Genomic DNA, 13546 nt, shown 5'->3' with positions numbered 1-13546 from the left:
AGTAGGAACAGGAAAGTAGAAGGAACTTTGACTTTGAATTCAAACAGAATTGGGTTCAGATCCTGGATATTTAATTCACTTCTCTGAGCTTTAGTTCCCTCATATGTAAAGCAGGGATAATAATACCTACTTTACAGGGTTGCTGAGAGGGTTAAACCGTTAAATATATTACTAATGAAGGCCCTGGCATTGTGTGTGAACACTGCAGGTACTCAATAAATGCCAAGTAACATCATCCCAAAAAAACTAACACAAACAAGCATATTAGAGATTCCAATTTAATTACCGTTTGTCCTTCTCTTAAAATCTCCAAGTTCTGATTGTACAGTAGAAGCCCCTAACTTAACACCTTTTTCCACTGGGAAGGTGATGCCCTCCTCAAAAAAAAAAAAAAAAAAAAAAAAAAAAGGTTGTGGGGGAATAGTATAAAGGAGGAGTTCCCAGAGAAAGGAAAAAGAAACAGAATACTTCTTCCAGGAAAGAGGAGGAAGGGGACATAAGGTCTGACTTCATGGTCGTGACTACCTCACCTCCTCAAGGATGAAAACTCAGGTAAAATCATGGCAAAAAAATATGGATGAAAACCCAGGTAAATAATGGTTAAAAAAAAAAAAAAAACAAAAAAAAACTGAAAGCTGGAAAGCTTTGAGAGTTTGCCCTGCTTCCTGTTCATCATTCTAAAAGGAGAAAAACTTGCAGGATAACCACACCCAACAGAGGACTACTACAAACACAATAAAATGGCAGCATGGTGTGAGTAGGCCAAGAAAGGTTCTGTAATGGCAGGTCTCAAACTTCGTTGGCTGTTGTGCAGCAGCTCTTATGTCCAGGTATTCCTTCATGATCCCAGCAGGATACATGAAAGGTGGTTGTTTAGAGTCGAGAGGGAGAAGCCATTCTGGTCACTGTGAGATGATCCCCACAGCTGATACTGCAGAGCAGACAGACTAAACCAGGGTTCACAGGGTAGATGTGGTTGCGACATGAGGACCTGCAATGCTGTTGAAAAATGAGAAGAAAACAAATGAGAACGGGAGAGCTATAAGCTCTGACAAGTCTGAAAGAATACTGGTTTAGTTAATGACAGACTGAAGTAGCAGATAAAGAAACCCAGTAACTAGTTTGGACTAGATATATCTCCATGGACGTCAGTGAGAATTCAGATGACTGCACAAAGGCCACACACAGATCTGGGGCTCTCTCCCCTCCTTGCCGTAAGAACACATGAACCTTTCCAGACATCTACAGGACGTTTCTGCCAGGAGAAAGGGACAGAAAGAACACCAAAAAACTGGGATTTACCACCAAAGAACCTATTTTAAAGCTAAAGAAACTGAGATAATTTTGCTTGTCATCTTTAAATTCTATCCCATCCTACTCCACTCAAAAGAAAATTTATTCCAATTCTAAAGAAATGAAAGGCCTTTTTAGCTCTTGATAAGTTAGACGCAATGTGTCCTACTCTATAAGTCATATTTTCTTTCTGTGAGACCTGGACAGGAAACCCAAATAACCATTATGTTTCTTTATTCACAAATTAAAGTACCCTAATTACATCAGGTAAAAGGAAGTAGTATCATACATACATTATTTTTCTCTCCTTTAAAAAAATTATTATATAGGTAATTTGAGAGATCCATTCGTTCATTCATTCATTCAATAAATATTTACTGAGTACCTTCCCATCTATCATATGCACAGAAGTAAATGAGATTGAGGTTGACTATTATGCACAGAGCAGTTAAAAAGCATTTTTGCACAAAATCATTGTTTTAGAAAATTCTGTTGCCAGAATAACAAGTGAAGCCAGTTGCAAGAGGTAATATTATGTAAAATCTTATTTTTTAAAATATATTTGTTATAACAAAAGAGATACAAGATATGGAGGAATAGGCCAGAAAGACTATCATCATTGCCTTTTTCATTTTGTTAATACAGGCATTCAAAAGAAGTTATATAAAAACATTATATAGCTGTTTTAGTTATCTCAGTAAATACTGCTTGAAAATTTTAAGAAATTAAACTGAAGAAGTCAAATAACACTGTCATAAAGGCTACAGGACAGTTTGTTGTTTAAGAGTATAGGTATTTTTCATAAAGATTCCCTTTAAAATGTTAGTGTTGTAGTCCTTTTTTTGAGACAGGGTCTTGCTCAGTCACCCAGACTGGAGCACAGTGGTGCAATCACGGCTCACAGGAGCCTCAAACTCCTGGGCACAAGTGATCCTCCACCCTCAGCCTCCTGTGTAGCTAGGACTACAAAGCACTCACCAGTATACACAACCATGCTAGCTAATTTTTTTTAGTTTTTGTACAGACCAGGTCTTGCTATATTTTCAAGGATGGTCTTGAACTCCTGGCCTCATGTAATGCTCCCACCTTGGCCTCCAAAAAGGCTGGGATTACAGGCATGAGCCACTGTGCCCAGCCCAAGCCCTTAATGTCTTAGCTTATTAAGTTCAAAGTTTTATATTACCAGGTTTTCTTAAAGGTGGGCTATGGAAGCCTGAAAAATATAAGCTATTTGTCGATATGCTGTTATAAACATGAAAGAGAATATTATGGCTTTACTTTAAAAAAAATCCTATAATTTTATAAAGATATTTATCTACAGAAATGGCATTGTAGAATATTTTCAGAAAGGCTTTTATGCTGGCTCTTTGAATCATTGCCCATTCAAAGAATTTTAAATATTCTATCTAACCTCCTGTACCATAAAAGCTCATTAGATTTCATATACGAGAGTACAGAGTACAAAATTTAGGAAAAACCTCTGCTTTTATCAGTTACTTCTGAAAAAGTTAGTATTTCAGTCATCCTACATCCTACATTTCAGTCATCATACACTGATTGAAAGGTGACATTGTTAGAGATTATAAATAATTCAACAAATGGCATCTATCTGATTAGTATTTCAAAACAATATTTTATCTCTTCCCAAACCCCTCTTTATCTTCATAGAGTGCAGTTGCATTTGAAATCTATGGTTTCTGGCATTTCTGGGGTAAGGTTATACTAGGAATTTACCAGACCTGTCAGTCTGTAGGTTTCTTCCATATTTCATTATATCATTACAGTTATAATTAGTTGTCTGGTAAAATTAAGAACAGTCTATTTCAGTGAATGCTCATGTGAATATTTAACAACTTTTTGTTAGAATGACAGCTTAGCAACACAAAGAATAAACCAGAAAGGGAGAGTCACTGACGTAACCTTACTTAACTTAATGTTGCCAGCTCAATTGAAAACGCTAAGATTTTGCATTTTTTTCATTTTTGTTATTAATCATCAACCACATATTTCTTGTCAGGAGACAAGCAGCAGTTTGATGACATTCCTGCCTCAACCAGCATGTTTTGAACCTACCTGTCTTTATTGCTATGGCTCCCTAGAAACTCTGCCATTGACGAGCGTTGATTCAGCTGAATGCTTTGACATTTAGCTTGTCAGTGAAAGCTATTTTAATCATTAAGATGCATTTCCCTTCCAAGATTGCAAACTGTTGCTGCTCATACACAACATTTTATCATTTGATTACCGTGGAGAAGAAGAGAACCTGAAAAGTTACTCTTACTATCCATTATTTTAACAGCTACAATTTATGGACTATTTTACTGTGTGTGAGGAGTTGTGCTTAGCAATTTACACAGATTGACTCATTTAATCCTCTCAATCATGGAGTCTGACCACCTGAATTTGCATCCTTGTTTTCCACTTACTATCTGTGTAACATGCAGCCCTCTCTGTGATATGATTTCCTCAACCACAAAAGGGAGTAACAGTACCTACCTCACAGGATTATTATGAGGAATAAATGAAACACATCATTAACAGTGCTTAGAATACCTGCAAAACAGTGCGTTTTCAGAGGGTTAAGAGTAATTTTTGTTACCATTTTTCAGATGAAATCAACCAGTTCTTCACCAACTGTCCTGCTCAGCATCACTTCTAACTCTGTCTCTGTTCCCAAATTCAAAAGTACAGAGAAAATGAAAAATATTTTTTTAGGACATTTTTCTATAGGTATTTGAACTCCAGCTCCACAGGAGGGAGCACCACAATTATAGAAGGATAGTACTTTTGCAGTATGAGCCTTTTAAATGTTTTTCCTGCTCTTTCTTTCTTCACTGTAGCCATTCCCCATTCAGGGAGCTAGACCTATGTGCTGGTGAATCCCCGTTAAATGGGATGGAAGTGAAGATTTAGACAGTTTGGGGGACTTCAGAGGAGAGGGGCCATTTGTTCCAGGTTTTAATTAGTGGCATAATGGCAGCAAGATAACAGAATCCCATTGTTTTCCATGTCCAAGTTTGTGAAAGAGCAGAAGAAATATATGTCAGGTGTTTATTTAGACAACCTCAGACAGCCTAACAGAGTCCCCTGGGCTATATCATGGAGTGAGAGCAGCTGTATGATCCCATGCCCCTAACTGGGCATGGAAGCAAAACTTCTCATAGTCCAGAGCACCACTAGGATGTTTCCTATTGTCGCAGATACTATGCTGTGTTGTTACTGAACTCCTTCCTTTCCTGAGCACAAAGCTAAACTAAGTATCATAGCCTCCCCTGCAGTTAGTTGGGTAAGCCTTGACTTTTAAAACCTTTATGAACCACTATATACATTCTCTTCTCTCATCTGCTAGTTGAATATATATGAACCATTTGAAGGTCTTATGATTCTAGAAAAATGACAAGAGTCATTGAATTAGGAGTTCTTAACCTGGGATCTATTTAATAAAATGTAGGAGAACCATGACCTTGGACGTGGAACGAAAACAATTCTGTATTTTCATCAACTTCTAACTGAAATCTGGCAATTCTTTAAATTATGAACATGTTAGGAATCAATGCACAGTAGTATTAGCAATACTTGAGACTTTGTCACCAATAAAAATCATAGGTATTTTCATATCACATTATAGATACTTAAGGTATCTTAAATATCATTTATACTAAAATTTACTTCGAAATAATAGTAATTATTAGGCTATTCAATATGCCAACAAAAAGCACATATATTACAACAAAAATATTTTAAAAAGTTTGATAACTGTGTATCAATAAAATTGTTTTCCTTTGTAACCTGATATAATTTTTACATCTTCTAAAACATTTTTCTGCTTCACCAGATTGCCAAAGGGAGCTACAAAAAATTAAGAATCCCCATTCTAAATGGATCCCTGCATGATTCCATGGACCCTAGTCCATCTTTTTCCCTCCACTCCACATCGCCACCACACTGATGACCCACATTGTCATGATGTGAGAAATAAGCTTTTACTGGGTTAAGTTATGGAGATTTGGAAGTTAATTTTTAGAGCAGTTAGCCTGTGCAGACTAATACTCATACACCCTTGCTACCAAAATGGTAAGAGACCTCTGGATGGAAAAGACCCAGAAATGAATCCTGAGGTTCAAACATTGGATGCAGCCATTGAATATGTCTCAGCAGATAACAACTCAAAGAGTGTGAAGTTCAGTCCAGGAAACATTTCCTTCAACTTAGAAATAAAGTTCAATTACAGTATCATAAAGAAACAGTTCAATTATTCTTGAATTTGTATGCTGAAATTTATAACTGTGATACAACAATGAATTTTCTTATTTATTCTTTCTCTCTTCTTTTACCAGAGTGGCAGTTATTTTTGTTTCTCATAGCAGATGTTAAATGCTTTTGAATTCATCAAAGTTTTATAGGTGTATGTGTGTACATAATACATATAGTTATATATATATATGGCTTTATATATATAAAATATGTGTGTATATATATGGTTTTAAAACAACCTCTGATTAGCTCTGTTCTCAGCTAGAGTTTAACACTGAAGAGAAGCAAGTAACTACAAAGATGAGATCAATACTGTGTAAGTCCTATGAAGGAATTTGAAAGTTGAAATTTTTAAAAAATGGTTTGTTGATTCAAAGAGTCTTGATAGAACACTCCACGGTTTTCAAGACAGGTGTAAACTTGACAACGCTTTCTCAAGGCATCGAGTTTTGTTTAATTTCATCTTTTCCTTTAGACTGTTCTGCTGCCTTTATTTTAGCATTAGAACAAATGAATCAGTCATTGTGAAACTTTAAGGTTGTTAAAAGTCAAATGCAAAACCTCCTCTGAGGACAGATTCTTTCTAATCACCAAAGACTTACTGTATCTAAATTTTTATAACCTATTGAACTATAACTAAATGAAAATAAAATGGGATTAGTGTGCTATAGTTTGGGTTTTGCCATTAAAATGCAAAAAAAGTCCATTTATTCTTAAATGCTATATAATATAAACATCAGTTTGTTCTGATCACTGCTGTATACTCAGCTCCAAGCCTAATGCCTGACAAATAAATATTTTTATGAATGACTAATCAAATAGCACTTATTGAAATTATTTACAGAATACACGATTTATAACTAGATTTTGCCATGAGAAAGTTGCTGCCTTTCACACTATGTAAGGGTAAGGTGACTGGATTAAGATGTTAAAGCCTGTAAACTGCCAGTAGCTCACTGACCCTTGAAACTCCTAAGGTGATACAAAGTTCTTTGATGGAAGAAATACTGTGGTATTATATTATTAAAATTAAGTTGTTTCTAACATACCAATCCTTTGAAACTTAAGTTTCAGTGGTTTTTTAGTATTAGCATAAGTGTGTATTAATAAGTACAAGAGCTGGGCGCAGTGGCTCACGTCTGTAATAGCAGCACTTTGGGAGGCTGAGGCGGGCAGATAACAAAAACAAGAGTTCGAGACCAGCCTGGCCAATATGCTGAAACCCCGTCTCTACTAAAAATACAAAAATTAGGCCGGGCGCGGTGGCTGATGCCTGTATTCCGAGCACTTCGGGAGGCCAAGGCGGGTGGATCACGACAGGAGATCGAGACCATCCTGGCTAAGACACGGTGAAACCCTGTCTCTACTAAAAGCACAATTAGCCGGGCTTGGTGGCGGGCGCCTGTAGTCCCAGCTACTCCGGAGGCTGAGGCAGGAGAATGGCGTGAATCCGAAAGGCGGAGCTTGCAGTGAGCCAAGATGGCGCCACTGCACTCCAGCCTGGACGACAGAGCTACACTCCATCTCAAAAAACAGACAAACAAACAAACAAACAAACAAAAAACAAAAATTAGCCAGGCGTGGTGGCGGGCGCCTGGAGTCCCAGCTACTTGGGAGGCTGAGGCAAGAGAATCGCTTGAACCCAGGAGGCAGAGGTTGCAGTGAGCTGAGATCGCACCACTGCACTCCGGCCTGGGCAACAGAGCCAGACTCCGTCTCAAAAAAAAAAAAAAAAAAAAAAAAAAAAAAAAGAGAGTTTTGGCTCTTTAATTTTTCATGTTAATTTTCACACATTCAAAAGAGGAAATGGCACAAGGAAGCCCCTAAGTACCCATTTCCCAACCCAACAATAATTGCCATTCTTATTTCATTTTTCCCTCTTCCAGTCTTGTTCTTTTTTTGCTAGATTATTTTAAAGGAAATCCTAGGCATCCTATTCTTTCAGCTATAATTATTTCTGTATGTATCTCTAACAGATAAGGACTTTCTAAACATAATAATACAGTACCATTTAGCTCCTCTAATAAAATTATTTATAATTCCTTAATACAATACAGTCCCTGTTCAAATTTTGCCTGATTATCTCAAAAATGTCTTATACATGTTTGTTTGAATCAGTATCCAAACAATGTCCGTAACAGTTGAGTTTAGTTAACGTATCTGTAAAGTTTAACAGAAAATGCTTCATCCTTTTTTTTTTTTCAGTGCCATTTATTTGTTGAAGAAACCAGGTCATTTGTTTTGTAAAAACCTCTAATTCTGGATTTGACTGTTTGCATCATGGTATAGTTTAACAAGTCCCTCTATTTTCTGTAAAACAGTAGTTAGATCTCATAATTTTCTTTTGGAAAGAATATTGCATAGGTAGTACTGTGCACTTCCTGTTGCATAAGGAGACAAGTATTTGTCTCCACGTTTACTGAAGACGGACTACACTGAGTTCAAGTGTTGTCAGTCTGATCCATCACTACAAAGTGCTCCAACTTTTATCTAACGCTATTAGCCACTGATGACTCTTGGCTGGGTCCATTATTTCATCAAGAGTCGCAAAATGATGATTTTATATTTCTATCATTATTACTAACTGGAATTCCATAAAGAAAAAAATGCCTTCCATCAACTACGTGATTACCCTGAAATACAACTCATGCCCAGAAAGCAGGATAAATGCTTGTTTCTTCATTGAAATTAATCTACTTTCAGCATGAGTTGGTATCGTATTTCACTTTCAACAGCGTGCAATGAGTCTCCCTCAACTCACTCTAACTTCTCCCTAAGGTTACCAGGTGGTTTTTACCGTAAAACCTCGCAGGGCCAGAATGGGATAAGACAGGATGGAATTGGGCAGGCCAAGGTGGGATGGACGCAGGAATTTAGGAGAGGGAGGTACTGGGTCAGGGAAGACAGAATACCTTAAGCATGCTCTAGGAGGTGGAATCCGAGCCTTCTGAGCTGTCTTGGACGTTGGTGCTCTCCACAGACTCCTTAGGTTCTTTGCTGTCACTGCCACTTTCTTCGGTATCCGGGTTCTTTTGCTGACAGGCCTCTTCAGAACCACAAAGTGTGCTGCCCTGTGTCTCCTGGTTCTCCCTGGAGCCCAGGACCACATACCCGCCCTTCTTCAGGTCCACTTGTCGTCTCAGCTCATCTGCCATCTGCGAGAGATCCCGCTTCATAGCATAAGCATCTTCCCCATCTGCATAGTATTTAGGTTCCACCTCACTAATCTGAAAGTTGAGGGTGTTAGAATAGAGGTGCAAGGCTGCCCGGTTACTCTTCCTGACATGCAGAGACACGTATTTGGCGTTAAAGTTCTCTATCATGGCCCTGGAGGCCTGGTCCATCAGCTTCTGGGCCAGGCCGAGGCGCCGGTGTGAACGCTTCACGGCCAGTGAGGTGATATGGCCATGCGGGACATCATCTGGGTCCTCCTCCATTTTGGCTAGGACATAGCCCACAATCTTCCCGTCCTCATCCTCAGCGATGTAAGAAAGCTGGGGCCAGGAAAGGCCATGATATAAATAGTATTTCATCTGGTAGTTTTCAGGAAGGCAAAGGAGGTTGCAGTGCTGCATATTCATCAGATCATCCGGCCGAGCGTTGCGGATGTTCATAATGGCGGCGGGTAGGGAGCTGGTTGGACTGCAGTGAACCCAGAAGAGGCTGTTGCCGACCTTAAGGGTGACTGTTTGCCTCAGGAATCCAGTCCAGGGGGCTAACACTACCGGGCTGAATCTTGTGGAGGTCAGATGGCGGGAAGGCAGAACGAGCAGGAGATGGAAAAGATGGTGCTAAGCTGCGGCTTTCAGAAGTGCGTCACTGATCCCAGCCAATGAGGTTTCACTTCATTGTGCGTCTGCGTGCGCAGGAGTTAGGGGGTGGGGAGAGAGGAGTTCATTGTGACCTCCTTGGTTTTAAATAAAGTGATCCATTGCAGTTATTATTTTTATTTGTTTCAGTTTTAACTTTTTGATTTGGGTATATCTGAATAATTTTTCACAAACTGGAGAAACCCATGTAACAGGAACTTAGAGGAAATAAAGAACATTGCATCCCAGAACCCCCCCTCCTGTCCCCTTTCAGTACCCGCTTTCAACGTCCCCAAAATAACGATTACCTAGACTTCTGACAGACTTTATATAAATGGAATCATAGTGCGTGCATTATTTTTGTGTCAGGTTTTTTTCACTCACTCTTTGTAAGTTTCAGCCACCTCGTGTATAGCTGAGGGTTCTTTATATTCTTCCTTGTTTGATATTCTATTGCCTAAATATGTCACAATTTTTTTTTTTTTTATCAATTCTACTGTTACTGGCCATTTTGTCATTTCCAGTTTGGGAATAGTACCCTTAACGTAGTTGAACATTCTAGACATGTCTTTAGTTGGAACAAATGCGTATTTATCTAGGACTAGAATTCCTGGGCCAGTGAATATAATGATGCTCAACTTTTATAAATACTGCCACTTTTTCAGAGCCGTTGCTCCACATTCTCAACAACATTTGCTATTTCCCCATTGTTTCTATTTTAGCCATTCTTTTGTAGCGGTAGAATTATTACGCTGTGGTTGCATTTGCATTGCACTGATGAGTAGTAAAGTTGAGCACTTTATATGCTTATTAGCCATACTGTATCCTCTTTTGTAAATGGCTCCTCAGATTTTTTTTGCTCATTTTTCTACTTGTGTATCTTTTTCACATTAATTTTTGAGTTTTATCAAAAATATATTCTGGGTATAAGTCCTTTGTTAGATATATTTGTAATGAATATCATCCTTTCCTATTGGTTGATACTTCCCTTTCTTAATGGTGAATTTTGACACCAAGCATGAATTTTAATATAGTTCATTTTTTCCAGTTTTAAAATTTGGTTGCTAATGCTTTTTGTGTTCTGTTTAGTAAATCTTTGCCTACTCCATGGTGATTGACACATCCTTTTATATTTTCTTCTAAGATGGTTAGTTTTAGATTTTATATTTAGATCTGTAATTAACTGAAATTTAGTTTTGTGTATGCTGTAAGGTATCGGTGAGCCTGATATTCTTTTCCTGTGTGGATATGCAATTCGAATAGCACCATTTACATCATTTTGTGAAAAAAGATTATCATCCTTTCTTCACATTACTGCATTGTTACCTTTGACATAAATCCTACGTTTTATTTCTACATGCATTTAAAGATTTTAATGTCATCTTAGCTGGCTGTGGTTGTTCATGCCTGTAATCTCAGCTACTTGGGAGGCTGAGGCAGGAGGATCACTTGAGGCCAGGAGTTTAAGGCTATGGTGAACAATGACTGCATGACTGCACCCCAGCCTGGGTGACAGAACAAGAAGAAGAATAAGTAGTATGCCATCTAGATGAAGCAAGATTTGGGGCATTTAATAGTGCAAGGAAGCCACATTTTATTAGCAGTACTTGCACAAATGGAATTATTTGTGTGTCTCGTACAAACTTTCTTCCCAGTTTCCTAGCAGACCTCAGAACTCAATTACCAAAATGAATTATGTTGTAGTTAGCCAGGTCATGGATACACTCTTAACTCATCTAGAATATATGTGCAGCTTTCTTTCAAATGAGGGTACATCCTCCTTTAATAGCTAGAGTAACCTAGAGCCATGTGATCTGTGAAACATAGCTTGAATAGCCACTATTTTTTGTTGCATTTTGACAATTGGCAGTTTCTATTAATACATTTTTAAGATTTTACATAAACGTTTTAGCTCCCTGATTTTTTGATAGGCTCTATACATTGGAAAAGTTGTTCACCAGTATTATTCCCATTCAGAAATTTCTTTGGGTTGTGCCTGACACCATGGACGAGGATCTATAATTTGTATTAAAAGCATGATCCAGAAGAGTCATTTTGTTGATCCTTCTGTAGTGGGTTCTTCGTTTAAAAAGCATAGACTATTGAAACTTGAGTGCACTGTATTCTTTGACAGGGTTAATTTAAATGCAGCCAGGTTCATTACAGATACTATATCCTTCCACATAGAATAGTTGCTGGCTTAATGCCCAACAGTTGGGCAGTTTACTTGACTTATTCCAGAGTAGGCATGGTACCCAAACCAATAGTAATAAGCATGATTTTTAATATACAATAATGTGATCTTTATACATATATAATCATAGAAAGAATATGATGACAATGTCTCTGTCATGGAAGAAGCGTCTACCAGTTGCAATGATCGCAGCCACTAAGACAAAAAATGCAAAAACTGGTTATATTCTGATAGACTCTCTTCTTTTTTGACAGAGAAGTTTCTATCATATATCCTTAGCATTTGCATATTCATTTCAGCTGCAGTGGAAAGCATGGATCCAAAACTAAAACTCTGACACTTAAGGTGGTGTTGGTATTAAGTGGTACTTAATTTGGCCCCTCCTACTGAGGTCAAGTATAAATGTTCTCTGATGAATTATAATGTGCTTCTAATTTCTGGACTGTAGATCTAGCATGTCTTGTCAGGTTTTGTATGTGGTGTGTTTTTATCGTAAGTAAAGGGCATTGGCAATCTTCATTAATGTTTTGCAAAAATTTAGCAAAAAGTCATCTAATGCATAAATGTCTTGTAAATGAGAGCTCCTGGAGTTCTCGTCAGGTATTATGTCATATCTATAATATTTCATGTGGAGGAAGCTCCTATCTTCCTAACTGGTTTTGTATCTCATGCCCATAGGATCTAAGGGCAAGATATATGATCATTTGAGCCTGGTTTCTGCACAAAGACTGTGTCTCAAAAAAGAAAAATAAAAAAGAGAAAGAGAGAGAGAGAGTTTTCAGAGGCAGCTGGTTGAACCCAGAAAGAGAAAATGGCCATTACTTTGGCTGCAGTGAGAGTCAAACATTTTCATGCTGAAGATGTTTGGAGAGCAACACAGTTTATAACAGCTATATTATAAAGGAATTGTATAACATATAAAAAGATTATCAATAAATGGACAGTTTTAGTACCTACTGAGAGGATAGATTCTCATTGTTTTCTCCATTGTCTATAATCATAAACAATATCAGAGATTATAAATTCAGTCATGTAGATAACAAAATATTTTCTACACTCTCGTGTTACTGCATATTCCAAAACAACTTTTTTTTTTTTCTCATCATGTCACTGTCAGGGCATGTCTGTATAAATATGAGATCATAATTTTGAAAAAAGTTTAGAAGTTAATATTGGGTTTGAATAGTGGGCAGTGATGATATATCAGTCAGGAAACTACCCTTCCGTTGAAACAGAAGAAAAGAGGCTGTGTTTAGTATAAGCCAATGGCAAATGGAGAATAATACAATTGCGGTTTGTTAAGCTAGCATTAAAATGTGATTGTGTGTCTTTCTTAGTAGGTAGCTAGGCAGACATGAGCAAGGCAAGAGAAAACCCCCGTCACCTGTAACCATCAGGTGACAGTCATGTGGTTGTTAAACTGTCTGTTTAAAATAATAATTGGTTGCAGCTGGCACCAGGGAACAGCAGGCTCCCAATAGATAGAAAGCACCTGAAGCTGGTGATCAGCCGCTTCCCGGTAAGATCTCTAGGAGTTGGGTGAGCAGGTTCAAGCATGTAAACTAAGGGGCAAAATGTCAGAGTTTAACTGGTATATGACCTTCCTCTAGGTACACTCAACTGGTAAGCGAAAGACACCTCAAATGACATGTGCACAACTTCAGTAAACACAGTGTGCATGCGGCCCCTCCCAATTACTGGCAGGCAACTGTGCCTGTGGACAGTCCACTCCAAGGGAAAAATCAAGAGAGGATAAACTACAATCCCTGAGCCATGCCAATGTGTAAAACCCCAAGTCAAGAGCCGTACAGTGCACTTGGATCTGTAACTACCCAATGGGTTCACCTTGCCTGCTGCCTAGACAGAGCCAATTTATCAAGACGGGGGAATTGCGATAGAGAAACTCTAATGCACACAGAGCCAGCTGTGAGGGAGACTAGAGTTTTTATTGTTACTCAAATCAATCTCCTCGAGCATTCAGGGATCAGAGATTTTA

General features: G+C 38.1%; 1 protein-coding gene across 1 annotated transcript; it reads right to left on the bottom strand.

Moving 5' to 3' along the window:
• Positions 1 to 949: 949 nt before the first annotated feature.
• Positions 950 to 9342, bottom strand: NAA11 (N(alpha)-acetyltransferase 11, NatA catalytic subunit). The gene is made up of 2 exons (XM_010359838.1): positions 8460 to 9342; positions 950 to 999 (listed from the first exon to the last, which is right to left on the bottom strand). Exon 1 carries the CDS (start codon positions 9159 to 9161, stop codon positions 8472 to 8474), a length of 690 nt encoding a protein of 229 aa, XP_010358140.1. The 5' UTR covers positions 9162 to 9342; the 3' UTR covers positions 950 to 999; positions 8460 to 8471.
• Between the last annotated feature and the right edge of the window lie 4204 nt (positions 9343 to 13546).

Source organism: Rhinopithecus roxellana, chromosome 2 (genome assembly GCF_007565055.1).
Source record: "Rhinopithecus roxellana isolate Shanxi Qingling chromosome 2, ASM756505v1, whole genome shotgun sequence".
Taxonomy (NCBI): Eukaryota; Metazoa; Chordata; class Mammalia; order Primates; family Cercopithecidae; genus Rhinopithecus; species Rhinopithecus roxellana.
This window is presented reverse-complemented; position numbering and strand designations above follow the sequence as displayed.